The following is a 19810-nucleotide window of genomic DNA, read 5'->3' as shown; positions in this document are numbered from 1 at the left end:
AGTGTAATAAAAGAAGAAAAGGACAATAAACAGGAGGCTGCTAAAAAAAAGGGTGATGTAGGGTTTGAATTACAGAACTGATACCCTCATTTGAAGCATAAAAAAACAAGGACATAAATATACTGAAAGTAAATAATAATAAATATGAAACCATCAATTTATCCCAAACATTACCAACATAGTACCAATGGCTATAACTAAATTATTTTCACTTGCAGATCAGGATTTCATTGTCCCACTTGCAATGTATTGCAAATAAATACCTCATTATTATTTTTTAAATACTTAGTAAAACTTAGTTTTCTTTATGCACTCATGGTTGTTGCAAACAAAATACTGCATATCTTATCAGATAAAGCCAAATTTGAGGCCATGCATGCCCTGAAAACCATAAAACCATAAGACAATTGGTAAGAAAAATACTATTTATTATACATGTGTTCTAGAGAGAAAATAGTCATTGAGTAATGAAATGCATAATCACCCTCTCTGCCATGATCTGTCTTCTCCAATAAACAAACAAAACATGACATCATCCAAAATCAACATACAAAGGAATCTCCCTAAAATATGGCATCACATTGAATTTCATTTTTAAATGATTCATATAAAGTACAAATTAAAATTACAATGTTAATGAAATATCATATTGAGAAGCTGTATTTTAACTTACAATATTTTCACATATAAAAGTTTTGAACCCAAAGTAGAAAAAAAATACCCCAATTCAGGAGTGGAGATGCGAACATGAAATGAACAGACAGTCAGCAGTAACATAGAAAACGTACACTCTGGTATTTAAAATGTATTTCTTAAACAATGCTCAGTCTCCTTCAAGAGCTTCATAATGGCTACAGTGTACTGCCGATTTATGAAGGGAAATTTATCAAGAGTTTACACACACGCAGAAACTTCTGAACAAACTGTAGTTACTATGAAGCTCTACTCTAACGGCAATGAATATGAACATATAAAGAGGAGTGGCTCATGTAAACTGACCATGTTTGTCAGTATAGTTAGTAATATTGCTCAGTCTTCAAAAGAGTATGATTTGCTGGTCAGACAACATACCCAGCAGCTACACTACTTCACAAATAATAATTAAATCATTTAATCATCTGATATGAGCATCAGTCACATGCAATGATGAGAGCATAGCTATGCAGATTTCTCTAGGCTTACATTTCTTACTATATAATAAGATAATGTCATTTTGATTGGATTCAAAAGACAGTGATTATAATTTAGAAACTGTTAAAATAATAAATAAGAATCCACCACCCATCAAATCTTGCTTTTAAAAATCAAGCATGTAAGGCCTTATATAAAAACATGCAATATAAGAAATCATATTGTATTATTATGGCTCAATAAACAACTTTTCAAGACAAAAACATCTGAGGATCGTCAGGGTCCTCAAGATCTGTAAATAAAGGCAACCAACGCCTCTTTAGTGTAATGCTAAGAACAATAATAATAATAATAATAATTATAATTACATTTTATTATAGGTCAGCTGGAAGTTTACAGCGACCACCAATTCCTACAAGTAAACTTCTAATAGGATTTTCTCATCACAGCCATTTTGAAATGTCATAGCAGGAAATACAGAGATGTATCTAACTGAGCCATCATTAATATCATTACTAAGACCTCTGTAATTCCTGCTATGATGCGTCAACATGTCTGCTGTCAATAAGACCTACAGTAAAGCATTAACAATTTCACGATCAGCTTTTTCATTATAACATATTACAATAGAATATCACTTGATATGATGAACCCCACATATATTTTATTGCTTTTCAATGGTCCTTGAGTTTTTCTAAAAAAAATTATTAATAATAATAACAACAATAATAATAAAAGAGCGCAAGGGTTTCTTTAAAAAGGCATACTGTGCAGGATTCTCCTAAAAAAATGTTTGTTCAGGACATTTCCAAGTGTCAGCCTGTGGATGACGGGTGTTTAGCCCCCAGACAGTAACAGCACGCAGGGTGTGAGGTCAGGATAAAAACGTAACAAGGTTATGTCGCTGTGTTTTTCTTAATGTGCTTCAATTTTCCCCTAAATGCTTTCAACAAAGGGGCAGTGCACCTACTAAATGATGAACACCACTGCTGAAATTTTACATTGTAGTTACATAATAATTACGATGAACACAAACCAGGGACACTGGCGCACTCTAGAGGGGCGAGAATGGGATGTTTGCTTCTCCGTCTCTCTCCTCTACTCTCTGTCTATATGTTTGAGCGAGGGTGGGGCTGAGCTACACACACACCAGAAAGGCCACAGTGGACGGGCATGCACTCCTGGTGCCGTTGAGCCGGGGTAGTGAGGCCAAATGTGAATGTTGTGTTTACAAACACCAACCGACAAATCCTGCACAGTAAGTCTTCCAAGTATTATGCACATGCTCCACCTGTTGTCTGCTGAAGGACTGATGCAAAATTTCTATATATCATCATTTTCCTCTCAAAGTAATAGTATTTCTATCTTCTATCACTTACTTTGTGATGCAAAGTAGTCAACATTATGGTAATGAGAAGGCTTATATTGGATAGGCGTTGCTAGGATTGCTGGGAAATTTTTTGTCTTTCATTCAACTTTTAAAAAAGGTCAGCTATCAACAAAACACCAGAAACAGTAAATCCTTTGCAGTGTTGGGTAAAATAAGCAGCTGACTAATTTCTAGTTACTGCAACAAGGCAACAGGTTTCTAATAAGTGATACACCAACAGTTTAACAAGGCTCTGTCGCTGTGAGTGTATTTTGGAGCTTTTCTACCACCTAGTGGTAAAAAATAATCAATTAACACAGCTTTATCTAGTTGATCCAGTGTTCCCTTTACATAATTACACATTGTCTACGGTTTGTGATTAACATCTCTACTAAGATTTTAAGAGTCAAAGCAGCCTTGAATCAAACCTATCACTAACTTAAATCTCATAGGCTCTGCACACACTCCCAGGTGTACTCAGTTATCTGATCAGACCTCTGCACAAGTTAAACTGGGTCGGAGCTGGGAAACACATGATCAATACACATGTACTAGTAGAAGTATTAAAGGTGCAGACTGTCCTTCCTTAACAGGAGTGACAAATGTACCATGAGCATAAGGAATACGTCAGTCAATACATGCTCCCATAAAGTCCTGAGAAGGTCTTACTAAGAAAAATCAGTGACTGTGTGGGTGAACAATGGGTGTACAGTGCTTTAAGGAGAGTCACTGCAACAATAAATGAAAGCACACAAAATACACATTGTCCACACGTTGCAGGCTTTTATATTAAAAAAATGTCAGAAAGGCAAATAATAAGGCGTATATTAATTAGATTGACACATGGGTGTTTTAGCATGTACCAAAATACCAAGACTAGTTTATCAGCTTCTTTGTTTTGCCAAAGAAAAGTGTTTCTTTAAAAAATGTTTTGGCAGGCTGCATAAAAGGAAAAAAAAGGAGAAGGACTAGTGTTGATATGAGTAAATAAAGGCAGCATGATATGCAAAACTGTGCAAAGATGAGCCCGCCAACTTCTTCAGTAACTGTGGTCAGCTAAGCTTAATTTCAATATGTAAACAAAACAATGTGCATTTTGTGTGCTTGATATGTGCTATAATCCTGCACACATGTAGCAGCTTTTCTGCACTCAGGTGTCTATAAAATGTACCATAAAATGTTTGTTTTGGTCACAGCAGGGCTTCCTGTTTGAAATCTCAACTCTGTGGCTTACCAATGTCCACAGTAACATTCACATAAAGAGGCAGCCTCTCTATCGACAAAGTCTTATATGAGCAGCTGTTAAGTCCGTCCTTTTTCCATACCTGTGGTGTTCGTCCCAACAACCTCATCCTGGAACAGAAAAGCACAATATGAATACACTTAATTTAGCCACATTATACAGAAACAAGTATAACAAATGATTCCCATCTCTTTGGATGATTTTGTTTGTGTTTATGGGAGAAGACAGATCATGGCAGGGAGGGAGATTATGCATTTCATTACTCAATGATTATTTTCTCTTACTGACCTGTCTTTGTTGATTTCATTGCCACTGTCCCGTTTATGAAACACCATGGTATAGCGAGCTACTTCAGCGGGCGGCCGCATAATCTTCATTTTCTGCAGCTCAACCCTGTAAAAGACAACAGATGCTTAAAAAATAATGAATGAATGAAGCAATATACAGTATATCACATGTTCTTCACATGAATGAAAAAAACCACTCAAGAATACTGTTTTCATCACTTGTTTTTGTCTCACCTGATGCGAAGGTCATCATCTTCTCCACCCCAACCCCAGTAAGTGTTTGAAAATCCATTCACTTGAAGAAACTGGTCTTTGGTCATGGCTGTAACTCCTCCAAAGTAGCCTTTGTAACGCAGCCTGAGAATTGAACAATATATTTCTTTGTTGAAAGATTTTATCAAACCACATAAAGTTAAACCACTTTACTCCTCATCATATACTTACTTGTATCCGGTGGCATTCCTGCCAACCACCAAGTGTTTGGGCTGCTTGTCACAGATGTATAAATTATAATCATTTTCAGGAACCAGGTCGACATCATGGAAAATGAAGCACTCCCAACTGTAGTCCTTCATTGCCTCCAAATACCCAACATTCAGTAACTTGGCACGGTTAAAAGTTGCATCACCAGCCTTTAAAAAAAAAACAAAAAAACACAGAAAACAATGAAAATCACAATCTGCTGTTGTCATTTATAGTGTACAGTTCAATGTTCAGTGTAGATTTATGTGTCCGGTGGGTCTGTCAGCAGTAGAACAGCTGCAGCTCAGAAAATGCTATTTGTGTGAGGTAATACAATAAATCTGGGCTCTTTTTTTTTCTTGAATAACTTTCATTTTAGAAATGGCGTCTTCATGTTCCTGTAATTATGGGAAAATAGTACCCTAAGCAAATGAATGTGGTTTTATGTGCTTTATTCTGAAAAAGGTGCAAAAGGCACAAACTAATTTAGATAAATATGTGGTTGTACTCATGTGTTTGAACCCTGATGCACTGTTGATTTGCTTGTCCCTCTTTTTTTTTTAAACAAACTTCACACTACACACACACACCTTAAGTACAGTATTTACCTGCACATAGTTTAGTACTAAGAATATTAGTTAGTTGCACAAGATTTGCCTTTGGCGTGAAAAAAAGTATTGGTTCACTTATCTTTGTTTCCAGCATTAATTCCAGTGCTTTTTCCCTTCCATGACTTGTTGCCTATTAAACGTCATATGTCTCTGTTAGAGATTAACTGATGTGAAAACTGCCAGCTAAGAGATTTTCAGTTACTTAGAGAAAAAAAAAAAACATTGCGTAAGCCGATTCCATTCTCCTTCAAAGTTACATGTTTGGGTGTAGTTTTATCACACTGAGTCATGCTTGCATGTTTTTTTTTAGACAGAGCATAACTGGAACTCACAATCAGTTTCGTAATATTTAACCGATATACTTTACATTCACGCAAACTTAAGACTTTTTGGTTTATAAACTGGTTCATAGGAAATAAACAAACAAAAGGAGGAAGTCTAACACTAAAACTTGAAGTTAAATAGTTTCAGTTATGATCTTTAACTACATGACTTCACCTAAAACAATAATTAACACTAATAATTGTGTAAAGAACTTACAACTTCAGTACAGTCCCTTGATGTGAGAAGTCAATGATGTAAGTTCAACAAGCATCAAACGTAACATAATAACTGATTTCTACTACCAACACAACAGCCCTAATTCACTACCCAGACTCCTCTCCTGTGTAGTTCCCTGGTGGTGGAACGAGTTGCCAAACTCTGCAAAGTCCCTCTTAATCTTTAAGAAAAGACTTAAGACCTAGCTCTTTTCCAAATACTCTGCACTCGATGGACTGAACAAAACAAAACAAAAAACTTGGTATATTGCATCTGTGCCCTGCCTGGTGGCATCTATGTCCCATTGGACTTGAATGTAGCTTTTACTCTCTTGACTAGATCCTTGATTGTTTTGTATCAACTCTCAGATGTACACTGCTTTGTATAAAAGCATCTAAAAGCTAAAAGCTAAATGCTAAATGAAATTGTAACTGCTTTCAAATGAAACCTGTGTGACATAAAACAGAACATGATGTGGAGCATTACCTGCTGGATGACATAAATGGCATAGTGCAGCTGCTGCCTCTGCAGAAAGGGGTGCAGGTGGTGCAGGAGGTAGAGGAGGTGTCTCTCTCGGTTACGATGAGGGATGAGGATGGCCACGCTCTGCCTCGCTGTACATTCTGGAGGCTCATACTCGCCTTCAGTCACTCCTTTGTTTTCAATCTCCACGTCCTTCAGTTTCAGAGCGGATTCAAAAGACAGCTTCAGAGCCCCCTCTGTAGAAACAGAATTAACAAGTTTAACCAGAAATCTGAGCCTTATGAACTCTGAAATCTCTGTTAAATGTGGTTCATTATTAACAATAATCAGAATAACTATGAGCACTGTATCACATTTGCAAAACAAATGATTTAAAACACTCCTCTGATCATGTCATTTCAATTAGTCTGCTTCTTATCTAATCTATCAGCCTTCACCTACTTTGCTATGTAATTAGTGTAAAATCAGTAAAGCATTTACTGAAACTGCAAACACATCATTCCTATTTAGCAAGCAGACACATTTAATTAAATAGTCAACAATATTAAACATAGGGGGGAAAAAAACAACAACCAATACCCCGGAAGTTTGTCAGGTCTTTAACCTAAACTTACGTAGCAGTGGTGACTCCTGAGGGCACTGGACTTTTGGTGGTGGAGTTTTTAAGCGGTCTGGTGCTGGTGAGTTAACTTTATCTCTCAGACTGTCTCTATCTTTGACAAGAGTCCGTGTTGTCGCAGATGAAACCTGAAGGGATTTCACTGTTTCACCTGAAAATGTTGCAATCCATGCCAGCACTGACAGCGAGAGAAGGAGCAGCACAAAATACTTCCCCCTCCGCAAAATCTTGCACACAGGTGAACAGAAGCCCATGACTGTGTGACCACTGAGGTGAAAACAATAAAAGTAGCAACTGTCGATGCTGTTAGTTACAGTTTAAGATATCTCCTCCGAGCAGGACATTTCAGCAAAATACTGACAGCCACTGTTTCACTGACCAGTCATCCCATGGCGATGAAACATCCTGCTTAATTACAAATCAATATATGATGATCACTATGAAGAGAGGAAAACTTAGAGGTGAAAAGCCATCGCTGAACCCTCAAAATCCAGTTTCAGGAGGTGATGACGAAAACTTGAGATCTCCGTCAGCTGTGAATTGATTGAAAGAGAAAATATGTTACTGCTGAAATGGATATATTTGCAATCACTTTGTCATCACTCATACTAAAGGGCATGTTTTAAATATCCATTACCTTTCAGTCAACAACAAAAAGTCGCTGATGAGATTTTATCTTAGAAAACAAACCAAGTTACTGGTTAAGAGCTTTTTATTCCAAGTTCCTCATTTTTCTTTCCTTTACTTTTGTGTTCAGAGCCATTTACTCTGTTACATAACACTGAAAGGGCATCCTCAAAAGGTAACTTAATACTCACTGACTACACACCTGTCTATGTCCTCTGACAAAGTTTAGTATCACATTGCAGGGCTGTTTTACTGCACCACACCTTTCTACTCTCCTGTTTTGTTCATTTATCAAATACCCTCCATGAAACTGAACCCTCACATGTCATCGCTTATCTCTTATGGCAGTTTAGCAAATGAAGGCTGCAATATAAAATTATTTTTTACTGTCCATATATTAACAAATGCCATAAAAATAAAGCCAAATAAACCCTCTTCAAATGTAATGTTTTGTCAGAGAAAAGCATCAAATTATTGTACTTGAGAAGCTGGAACCAGAAAATATGCGGCCCTTTAACGGGATAAATGACTTACTTAATAAAATTAATAAATAATCAACATCGACCATCATCATTTTTCTCTGCAAGTTGATGATTAATCGCGTAAACGTCTTTAAATATTTGCCTAGTAAAGCTGCCCAGTTTATAAACCAGAGAGCAGTGACCATGAACAATTGCCTTTAAGAAAAAAAATCATCTCATTTTATTCACAATAAAACAAACAAACAAACAAACAAACAAACAAACAAACAAACCAAAAAAATCACTCAAATCAAAAGGCATATTTTGTATTTTAATGCTGGCTAAATGTACGTACAAACATCCAGCATTTAGAAAACACATTCGCTACATCTATATGTTAGCTTAGCAGTGGTCGGTCGTTGTCCAGTGTTAATCAGCTGATGCCTCTATCAGAGAAAACTAAAATTAAACTTTTAAAGCTTTGACATGGTGGTTGTCTTCTCCATCATATTTAACACTTATCCGTGGTCTCCATCATCACAGTGTCTGTCGTGTGTGTGTTTTGGGGACTGAGGAGCTAACGTTAGCTAGCTCTTAACAACTATAATACTTTATCCATTCCCATAAAGACACTAAACAGGACAAACAAATACTTTCACCTTGTCGACAGCTCCTTTTTTCTCCTGAACATTTTGTATGTTTTATGGAGTAAAAGTGAGTAGGCTGAAGAAACCTGGCTGTTAGCTAAACGACAGCTGACGAACACGGATGTGTAGAGTTACTGTAAACTGATATTAAAGTTAAATATTAGCATTAAAAGTCGTGAGGCGAAACCAGTAGGACCAGTACATTGGGCCCGAGTCCTGTGACCCAGTTTACTGTAATTACTGGTAAATTGGTCGGCACATCTTACCTTTCAAGCTAACGTTACTCCAGTTCAGGTTGTCAACGCCGCAGCAAACGACAACTGTCAAGTTAACGTGGTGGTTACAGGCACTTCCGTTATTTATTTTTCACAATACAATCTGTCAAGTAAACATAAATATACCCACTTCTGCTAAGTGTCTTTTCACAATAAAACCCCTCATCATAACTATAGAAGGAATTTTGGGAAATAAAAAATATCGGTGAAAATGATTTAACTTGTTTTTAATTTTTAATTTTACATCTATGCAAATGTTTTGATAATGTTTTGTATCTTATTATTGCCATTCATTGTTGTTATTTGTGCATTTGTACTACTGATGTTGGTGGCTGTGGTTTCTGGAGGTAGAGCATCCATGGTTCAATCCCCACCTCCTCAGTTCCACATATCGAAGTGTACTTAGGCAAGATACTGAGCGGTGTGAATTGGTGGGCATAGAAACATAGTGGGGCACTTTAGATTGCGCTGTATCACTGCTGATGAGCAGGTTGGCACCTTGCATGGCAGACTCTGCTGTCTGTGTATGAATGTGTGTGTTAATGGGTACATGTTGGCATGTAGTGTAAGGCACTTCCAGTGGTCAGTAAGACTAAAGGCAACTGCAGTTGTTTTTAAACATTCTGTATAAATGAACTTGTCTTGACTTGATTTGTAACTATGTGGTTATTAGATATCTCATCACATGGTCCGATGAGTGGGCCTATTTGGCATTAGCAATAGCAGTATCGTGGGCCAACAAGTGAGACATGGCACAGGATGTGTGCTGGTCTATGCTAATGTTTTAAATATGACAGGTAACATACAAAATAGTCTGCAAAAAATGTGTTCAAAATCGTGATTTTTAAAAATTCATTTTGACACAATATGTAGCTTGAATTTTGAACAGCATTGCAAACAGGAAATGGTCATTCTTTTTTTAGGTAGCTTGATGAAGCTCAGCGCACGGTGATGTGTTGTATAAATACTTCTGGTCTGCTATTTTCAAAATAAAGGTCCTCACTCCACATGGCAGTTTGCTACACTTCTCATATATCCATATGTCCACTGTGAGGATAAAACTGCCTCTGTTACATATTGCTGTTACAAGCAAATTTATATTCACCATACGTTCTGCAACAGTCGTCATCGCCATCATGTTAATGAAAAGTCTTTAATCAATGTCAGTAGGCCTACTGTGTATGTACTGTAGGTTATATGGCTGAGCATGACAACAAATTAATGCATAGCTATACAATTTTAACTAAGCTATTTGTAACAGTAATCATAAAAATGCAGCCTTTAATATGTTTTCTTTGGTTTTGTCTCTACCTAGCTTTCCCTTTAATGTTCTTAGTACTTTATTGAAATGAATTATGAAAGTAGTAGCCTTAATAATAGTTGATTAGCTTATAATAACGATTATTCAAGTAAGGTTGTGAAAGGAATCTGAAATTGAATGAGCCACATAACAGAGATTTGAGTTGTGTGTGAGATATTAATAGTTTTATTTGTACAGTTGAGTAACTGCAGGACTTTGTCAGAGCCCTTGTTGGAAGTGGACTTGTCCTCTTCCTCTTCTTCTTAACTAGGACCGAGGGCTCCTGTGACAAATGTTCCCACTAATGTTCCCTGGTTACTTTGTCCATTATCTGTCTCTTCCCTTCCTGCAGATCAGACATGGACAACATGCTGCTCTCTCTGCTGGGCCCCATTTGTGGCTCTGTGGTTTTTTCCTTCTGCTAATGGAGGAGGTAGTTGTCCAGCTGCTCCTCAGCCAGCTTCAGGTCAGGCGTGATCCTGGATGTCTCAGCATGTCAACCTCCTGTTGAGCCACATGGGAAGTCCTACACTCCTCAGAAGCCCTTTGCCCTCCTTTTTCTTTTTTAACAGAGTTTCCTTCAGCTGCTGAGACTTTCCTATCTAAGAGTTACTGTATATGATGCTGAATTTAATTACTTTCAATGAGTCAAGCGGATTCTACTTTTTATCTTTCATTTTAGTGTAACTGTAATATACATTATTTTAAAAGGCTTTTTCATCTCTATAAGGCAACTGTTTTTAATTTTTTTGTCCTGTTCCTTGTTCCTAGAGAATGTTGTGGCTTGACTGTGCAGCTACTGAGGCTCAAGACCTTACTCCCCTCCTCTCATTGCATGTAGTGCATTTTTATACACATTTTTTCTTGCAATATTTCCTTTGGTACAATTCCCAGGGTGGCATTGCTGAGCTATAAATGCACCCACCTTTCCACTGACCTTTTTCACATTAATACATTTAACCTACTGTACAAGTATATTACAATTTAACTCTCATTACTGACGCATTTGCTGGGTGGGAGAATTACAGAGTAGATAAAAAAGTAATTATTTTATTTAATTTAATTTAATACCAAAGTATTTTCAGCTAAATAAAGTAATACAAAAGGCCCTTTTTGTACATTGCTTTGATATTACTGATGCATTACTGTAATATGTAAATGTTGCAGCTGATCTGCTGGATGGAGATTATTTTAATATGTGTTAATATTTACACGCAGCATATTTCTAAGATGGTCACATTTTTTATGTAAAATAGGTACCTGCAGTAAATAAGTAGCAAGTATAAAGTAGCATAACATTGAAATATGGATATAAAAGTACCTCTGTAATTGTACCAAGGTATATAGTATTTGAATGAATGCACAGTACCAGTTTGGACATACTTTCACATTCACTTGAATGAGAAAGTGCGCCCCAACTTTTAGCTGGTACTGTTTACCCAGTTAGAGGAGAAACAAACCACATCTAGAGTGCTCATTTTTAAGAGTCCCATTGGGAAGAGTCCTCTGCACTCACAGCTCAGTGTTTTCCTCCCTCCTCCTTATACCTCCTCCATACCGTGAGGCCATGACTGTGTAGTGTAGGCCTATACTGAGAATGACATTAACATGTGAGACAGGCCTGCACTGTTTGAAGTTGTCAGAGACTTGTGATAAGCAAGCAGAGAAACTTGAAGAGCAGAGAAACTTGAGAAAGATTCTGACCTCCTCTATCAGCATGTTCACTGTTATTATTATACTCTGAAAGGTTTTTTAATTAATCTATTTCTGAGAGGACTTTGGATATATTTACTGGATATATTTCTTCAGAGTCTTTCTTTTCTTATCTTAATAAAATTAACTTGAAATTGTACTGACCAAAGATGCCTCAAATAATCACTGACATGGCATTTGACTTTGCTAGACAACCTGTTTTTCAGGGACTATGCTTCTTTCGTTGTTTTGTTACTGACTAACAAGCTCACTGAATATTGCATGCTCTGCCTACATCCTGTAATTGTGTGTTTACAGCGTGACTCATACATCCTCTGGTTATGTCTGTCCCATTAAATAGCCTGAAATTCCCTCCGGTCAAATGATGCCCCATGTTAACTATCAGGCCTTCCTGCTGAACACTTTGTATTAACTACACAATAGATTTGTCTGTGTCTGAGTTGTCTGTCCTAACTGAGCTTTGATATTTGTTTATATATCTGGTCTCCAATGAAATTGCACCATTTACCTTGAGTAAATGTCAGTTACACCTAAATAAGAGGAGTGTATAGTCATGCTAGCTGCTCTCAGAGGTTGTGTTTAGACACAGCAGTGATTTGAGCTGGCTACTGACAATGAAAATGCTAAAATGTTGATGTTAAGTGGGTAATGTGAACCATTTCACCATCTTAATGTAGTGCATTAGTTCAAATTAATATTAAACACTAAGTATAGGCAAGTCATTAGTTTTGCAAGTATTTGGTAAATTTTTGACCAGATGATTACATTATATGAAAAGTCAGGGGATCACTAAAGGGAATTACATTTCATCCCATGGGCAACATGGCTCTCTGTGCCAAATCCAAATCTCATTGTGGCACAAAAACCCTAAATGGTGAGATAAGTGAACTGACTGAACTGTCAACTGACATACTGACATTGCTATCTCCAGAACTATGAGGTCAGGTGGGATTTGTCTAACATAAGATGCAGGATTTCATTATTCTTATTCTTGTTTTATAACATTTTCATGTAAAAGTGCCTTGTGTTTAATATTTTTGGATTCCACAGATATATACTCAAGTATTGTGGTTGATGGATGAATGAATAACCTGCCACACACAAAACAACAAATAAAGGATCTAAGGTTTTAATAGTACAAAATATGTATTATTAATAGCTGGCTTAGTGTACATCAAGGTTAGGCTGAGAATAATAAAAATCACAGGATTCCAGTACAGTAGTAACACGTCATCGTTCTTGCAAAATGGGAGAAAGATGGGAAAAAGAAAAGATCTATGTGTAAATACATTTCAAATTGAAGTCCAAAATACACCCTATTAATAGGACCACTGTAGCATATACTATCACATCAGAGAATTCCTTCTTGATTCCTCAAAGCTCAAGGACAGAGTAACTGTTCCACTGCCAAAGCTCACCCTTGGCTTGTGCTTTCCTGAGGGTGGGTCACAGTCATTGCCATTCGTCTTGAGGCTGATCGACGAGGATGGAGAGGAGGCAGAATATCCACCAATGCTGTTGGACTTTTTTCTTGATGCTGTGCTATGTTTCAGTGTAGCTTTGGCAGCCACTTTGAAAGCGTGGGCTGCAGTACTGCATCGGACTTCTTCAATAGTGTTCCTTGAGGGTTTGAAGAGAATGATGTAGACCTTGTTGAAGAATATACAGGCCAGCATCCCAAAGCTGGATGCCAGTATAGCAATGACCTCCACAGCTGAAACAAATTTGCCATAAGTACTGAAGTAAGCAGGGATGAACGAGATCCAGACAATGAAGAATATGAGCATACTAAAAGTGATGAACTTGGCTTCTGTAAAGTTTTCTGGAAGTTTTCTTGATTTAAATGCAAAGAAGAAACATATAGCTGCCAGGAGGCAGGTGTAGCCAATAAGAAAGCCAAGAGCCATCACAGAGCCCTCATTGCAGGTGATAAAAATTATCTCATCAATGTCATGGTTCATATAGCTGGAAGGAGGGGCGTTGTAAAGCCAAACCACACATATCATTACTTGGACAAATGTGCAGAGAAACACCAAAAGAAACTGCAGGTTTAATCCCCACCATTTGCGGTGGAGACTTGTTGGTATCTTAGCTTCAAAAACCAAAAGGACTCTGTTAGTTTTCACAAGGATGCAGGAGATACACAGAACAAAACTGATTCCAAAGGCAGGTTGGCGCAAACGGCACATCCAGTCCTTTGGCTCTCCGATGAAGATGAGAGAGCTGGAGAAGCAGCAGATAAGTGAGAACAGGAGGACGTAGGATAGTTCCCGGTTTGTGGCCTTCACTATTGGGGTGTTGCGAAATCTGACAAATACTCCCATTACAAAAGCTGTCAAGACAACACCAAGCACTGCACATATGGCCAAAGCTATCCCGAATGGTTCTGTCCAGGAAAGAAACTCGATTTCCTTCAGGAAGCAGAATGTATGGTTCCCATTGGACCAGGAGTTATTTGGGCACTTGGTGCAAACACTGGCATCTGTATAAATAAAAAGTATCTTTGTTAGAACTTCAGCGTTTGTTGAGCTGTAACATTAGTAGAAATTAGACTTTGAATGTCTGGCTTTATGATTACTATACCTTTACCTTTATGATTACTGTACTCTCCATCTGAGCACTCAGTGCATTCAAAGCAGCATGTGGGCATACTGTCTATGATCCCCTTTCTTGTTCCCGGTTCACAGTCTTCACTGCAATTGGAGAATGGCACCTATAGGACATAAAACAGACCTGAAAAATGTCCCCAATATTTGCAAGAGTTTGCAATTTTGCTAAATTACAATAACTTTTTCACATAAAATGGCCACATCAACAGCCCGCCTATTTTTTAATTGTTGCATTTCATGTGGTGGTTACTTAAAGTCATTGTAATCAGCAAAGACTCACGCATGCATTTAGGTGTAACATAGACAAATCTCACCTGCCAACAAAAATGCCATAGATGGTGCAAAAGTGTATTCAATTAGTCAGAAGAATATAAGCTGATGCATTGTGCAAACAGCAAAAAATGGATACAATCAACCTCAAACATAAAAATGGGCACCAAAAAAATGTTTTTTTTTTTTTTTTTATGTTAATAGATTTATTTTAATGGCATCATTGATTTGATTTGGTTCTAATGTTAGTATTATTGGCAGTTGTGTTATTTTCCTTTGATTGCAAAGTTGTCTTTTCTTACTGTGCCTACCTGCTTATGCAGGTGATCATGCCCAGAAAATGAAGAACAGACCACCAGACACATTAATGGGAACAACAAAACAGTGTGACTGACGTACCTCAGAACTGTATCCATTCCACAGGATCTTTGTCTTATCAATGGAAAGTTTGGCGCCCCTCTTAGTGTGCATATTGTAGTATCCAACCTCCTCAAACACCACAGAGCCATCTTCAGCAGACCTATGCCAGTTTATAATGGTGTAGTTTGCTGCCAAGTCTGCGTTCTCATCGAAGCGCATCTTTTCCCCCATGCTGTTGGTGTAGTTCAAATGTCTCAGCTGCTTCAGGACCTGTGAAGGAGAACCACACATTTGGATGATTCACAGATTAACAAATTGATTAATAAATAAAATACGTCTTTAATTGCATTGGTTCTTGGAAAAAGTGCAGTGTTTTACCTGCCATGCCTCCATTTTCTTTATATCTGCACAGGAATTGTTAGCAAAAAGTCCATGTCCAGGTGTGCAGATGAAGATGTCCTGCAGGGCCTGTGCGATGGAATAAACTGCAACATACACATTATAGGAAATTCGAAGGTGTTTGTAGTCCAAGTATGGGGTCTCAACACTAGTGATGTCTTCTTCACCAGTACACAAGGGCCTGAAACTAGTGCTGCCATTCTCACTTTCTTGGAGTCTTGAGCTGTCTTCAAGATAACAGTTGAAGGTTTCTTCCCAAAACTCCCTGACAAATTCATTATGGCTATCTTTCTTTGGTTGGACATGTTGCAAGAACTCTTTAAAGCCAGGTATATGTCCTGCCTTTAGAGCAAAGCCAATAGTCCCGCCGACAACATCGAGATAGTCTGGTTTGGCAATAAGGGATGAGCTTGCCCAAGCTTCACTGGCTAGCCAGATGCGATCTGTAATGTTTCTCCTGACCATCTCTTTGATTAGAGGCTCAATATCTGGGCCGCTGGCAAACACAACAATCACTTTTGCTGTGGAGTTCTCAATTCTGTCAGCCAGAGCTTGAATTTCATGATCCTCAAAGTACTGAGAAATAAGCTCATTTAGGTGAATGCAGATGTCTCGCTCTTCCATTTCTTTCTCAAACTTCTCAATCCCTGGGCGTCCATAGTCGTCATCAGAGGCCACGGCAATGACCCAGTTCCATTCAAAGTACTCAATTATGTCTGCCATGGCTGTGGCCTGGTACTCATCTGTAGGAATGGTTCTCATGAAGGACTTGTACTGATTCTTGTTACTCAGTAAGCGACTGGAAGAGGCATAGCTGATCTGAAACAGGAAAGATTTCACGTCATGTTGTTGACAAACCACATAATCCTGGAGACAGTATCCTTCCTGTAAAAAGTATTATCCAGGGAAAATGTATTGTGTGGGAACATCATTTTCAGGATAAAGGGTAACCATGTAACATTTGCTCTGATTTAAGGCCATGACTGAGGTGGAGTATTGTCTTACTCACCTGAGGAATATAAAACAGACCCAGTAAGTTTGCAACAGCTGTGGAGACAGCAGATCCAGCTGGTCCTACTACTGCAATGGTTGATGGGATGTGATCAGTGCAGTTGCAAAATTCATCTAAATTCAAGGAGTCAATCTTATTTTGGGCCACAAAACTAAGGGTGGCCTCCAAGGCTTTTGACACTGTGTTGCATGTGTCAAAGATCCTGTAACCTAGTGTGATGTTGGGCAGGAGAGTGCTGCTGTTGTTAATCTCGTCAATAGCAAAAATCATGGCCTGGAGCCAACGGAACCCGCGAAAATTGAACCTGGAAAAAAATGTAGCATAGAATTAGATGAGTTCAGCAAAATACGTTGCCAGAAATATTTTCTGCCAACATGTAAACCAGTCACAAATTTTACCTGACACACTGTGTGGATTCTGGTCGGGCTGCAAGGTCTTGGTCTTTGGATGCAACACCAAAGTGTATGGGGAAAAGGCCTCCAAACAAAATATCACCAGTCATTTGTGCTCTCTGACGGGGTCCATAAGTTGAAATGACATAACTGGACCCCAACAGTACCAGATAATACAGAACAAATCGCATCTTTTTTGTTGTTGCGTAGGGTTATTCTCCACAACTCCCCAGATTGAAGATACTCTGAATATTATCTCTCTTCAATCTGCCCGCTGCGTTGCTTTGTCTTATTCATGTTTGCCTTGATGGAAATATCTGACTGTAGGAAGAAAGAGAAAAAACATGTTATGCTCTTGATAATCCAGCAAGGTATAAAAATAATTGTTGTAGCAGTGTGGAACTTTCCCACGTAGTCAGGAACAGAGGGCCATAGTGGTGTTAGAGGCCAACATGACCCGAGGCTATTTTTACCTTGCAGGACTTGCTTTTTAAGAGTTTGGATTTTTTTTATGAGCTGACTTCTTCAGTAACATCTTTAAAAATAGATTAAATTTAACATTCAAAAGATCCTGTTTCAGACTCATTAAGAGTTAGTTGCACTCCTTGAAATATCCATCTGAACCGAAATAGACACAAGATTTACATGTGCTGAGAGTGAAGTCACACTCTAATGACCCTCCTTCCTGTAAATGCTCAGTCTCATGCTGCTGTGGCCAGTGAACCCAGTCACCATGGAGAAAAGCCATAGCCGCCCTGCTGCATCTGGCTAATACTCCTGGAAAAATGCTGGGGCAGAGCTGTGATAATGAAGCAACGCCTGCAAGAGCCACTCACTGCCATGTTAACCATTGTAGAGAAGTTCTACAACTAAAGCCCTAAAGAACACAAACAACACATTTCAAATTACTTTGGATGGAAAGATTATCTTGTTTAAAAACATCACTGTCCGAAAAAGGTTTTGGGCAGTAGAGGATATTTTCATTACAAATACTCTTAAACTCGTCATATTCATACCAAGTGTTCAATATAAGTATCAGTGTCCCAGCAAATTTTATTTAGGCAAGTTACCAAAAAAACAAACATATTTATTAATATACTTTAATAAACTTTTAAATCATTTTTTGTTCCAAATTAATAACAAATACTTAAAAAAACCCATTTTAAAATACATATCAATGTTTTCTAGTAAAGCAAAATCAGTAAAATAACTTTAATTACAAAGTATGCTGACTATATAATAGTTCTTCTGTGCTTTTTAAATTACAAAATAGGCTGAAACAAATGAAACAATGAACATGGAAAATAACAGGATAAAACTTACCACTTAAACTCCTGAGTGTTATTGAAATACAATTAATCTGCATCAAAATTTGCAATCAATTTTAAGTCCTTTAACCAAAATATCCCAGGCACTGAATGAATTCACTGGGCAATAGTGTTAGGTTCTGAACCTCTTTCTCAAAATGAATCATTAACAGAGCGAGGGGTAGTCCATTTCCTTCAGCTAATGAAGTCTACTCACAGTTCACTCCTCCTGAACAAAAATCACTTCTACTAAAAGTGGCAGGGAAAGAGTAGATTAATTAGTATTTATCCAATATTATTGCAGGATTACAAGCTAGCTACTGTTACTGACAACTAGAATATGAAATAAATATAACTATCTTTTCTCCTTCACGCACATATCTAACAGATAATAGCAACATTTTATGAAGGCTTTTCAATCCGTTTTTTTTTTTAATCAAATGGGGAAAACACTCGATTGTGTGACTATTATTCATTCGCTCATGTTACCTGTGGTGTCTACATGGACTTGACATCCAGTGATAATTGTTCCAGGCATGCAAGTTTAATGCATGATACCAGGAACCCCTGGAAGCAATGGATTGCACCATTATGTTATACAAACAATTAGTTGTTTCCTTATGCTCTGATGGACAAGTCTTCAATTTGTTGCTGAGCAGATGTCTCCAGTGAAAACAATTTCAGTTTACAACATGTTGACTTATCTGTGTCCCAACCCAATGCTGTATCCACGAGATCACAGATGCATGAGAGATGCGTCTGTGATGAGAGAAAAGTCTATGCACTAAATTGTAATTTATTCATGTGACTTCTTTACAGCTAAAATATGACCCTGCCCCTTCAGCTTTGCAAGAATCACAATAAGAAACTAAAAAGCAAATGTGGAATCAGGAACAACGTCTATAGAGATGTTTTGTCAGCAGCCGGAGATTGAGAAATCAAAAGATGTTTTCAGACCCTGCATTAGCAGAGTAGAGAATACTGCCCTCATGTGGAGGATCATGCCAAGAATCACATACAAATTATTTTATGTAGTAGTAGTATATGTTGTTAAATCTCCATTCTTTGTAAATCATTAGAACTAAAACAAAACACTTTTTAAAGATGGTAAGAGAAGTCATATAGAGGAACTAGATTTATATAGCCAAAACAAAAAAAATAGTAGTTGGATAGGTTGGCAGAGAGAAATTGATTAGTTAGATAGCACGATTAAACGAAACGGCTAACTTGTAGTGTAAAGGAAAAACATGAACTCAATAGAAAACCTCCTTTGTTGAATTTTGTGAAGTGTTGAACTGTTTTCAGATTTGTGTTTTCAGGGCAAAGCAAGGTAACAGCAATATTTTATAAAGGTATTTAATTTAAACTAAATGGAAATGAATGGTCATTTTTTTTTCCTGATTTAATTTGTTGCTTTTTAATATTTAAATGTCAGTCAGAGTATTATTAACCATTCTCCATATTTCATAGTCAAAAGTCAAAGATTACTGACTATTTCAAAAAAGGCCTCTGAGCACTTTGATATGGAATGGAAGCAAAATCTGGTTTATAGACCTCCATCATATCAGCAGCAGATACATGGAGACACTGAATGTTTTATCAACCTTTTGACAAAATGTATGTTACTTTCTGACATGTCAGTAGTGGCCTCAAACAAATCATTTGGATCCTCTACTTTTCCAAAATGGCACGT

At 37.5% G+C, this 19810-nt stretch overlaps 2 protein-coding genes across 3 annotated transcripts; both read right to left on the bottom strand.

Moving 5' to 3' along the window:
* Positions 1 to 315: 315 nt before the first annotated feature.
* On the bottom strand, positions 316 to 8774 carry b4galt4 (UDP-Gal:betaGlcNAc beta 1,4- galactosyltransferase, polypeptide 4). 2 transcript variants are annotated; one of them, XM_053331857.1, is made up of 7 exons: positions 8747 to 8774; positions 6741 to 7278; positions 6130 to 6362; positions 4475 to 4662; positions 4265 to 4387; positions 4032 to 4136; positions 316 to 3853 (listed from the first exon to the last, which is right to left on the bottom strand). In XM_053331857.1, exons 2-7 carry the CDS (start codon positions 6997 to 6999, stop codon positions 3718 to 3720), a joined length of 1044 nt encoding a protein of 347 aa, XP_053187832.1. In that variant the 5' UTR covers positions 7000 to 7278; positions 8747 to 8774; the 3' UTR covers positions 316 to 3717. The 2 variants fall into 2 exon arrangements, with proteins under 2 accessions (XP_053187832.1, XP_053187831.1); XM_053331856.1 differs by lacking the exon at positions 8747 to 8774 and having other exon boundaries at positions 6741 to 7606.
* A 4340-nt stretch (positions 8775 to 13114) lies between these two features.
* Positions 13115 to 17001, bottom strand: casr (calcium-sensing receptor). The gene is made up of 6 exons (XM_053331806.1): positions 16817 to 17001; positions 16416 to 16722; positions 15386 to 16225; positions 15047 to 15277; positions 14358 to 14481; positions 13115 to 14250 (listed from the first exon to the last, which is right to left on the bottom strand). The coding sequence occupies exons 1-6, from the start codon at positions 16999 to 17001 to the stop codon at positions 13115 to 13117; spliced, it is 2823 nt and encodes a 940-aa protein (XP_053187781.1).
* Positions 17002 to 19810: the final 2809 nt, after the last annotated feature.

Source organism: Scomber japonicus, chromosome 13 (assembly GCF_027409825.1).
Source record: "Scomber japonicus isolate fScoJap1 chromosome 13, fScoJap1.pri, whole genome shotgun sequence".
NCBI lineage: Eukaryota > Metazoa > Chordata > Actinopteri > Scombriformes > Scombridae > Scomber > Scomber japonicus.
Note: the sequence above shows the minus strand (reverse complement) of the source record. Positions and strands in the feature narration are given on the sequence as shown.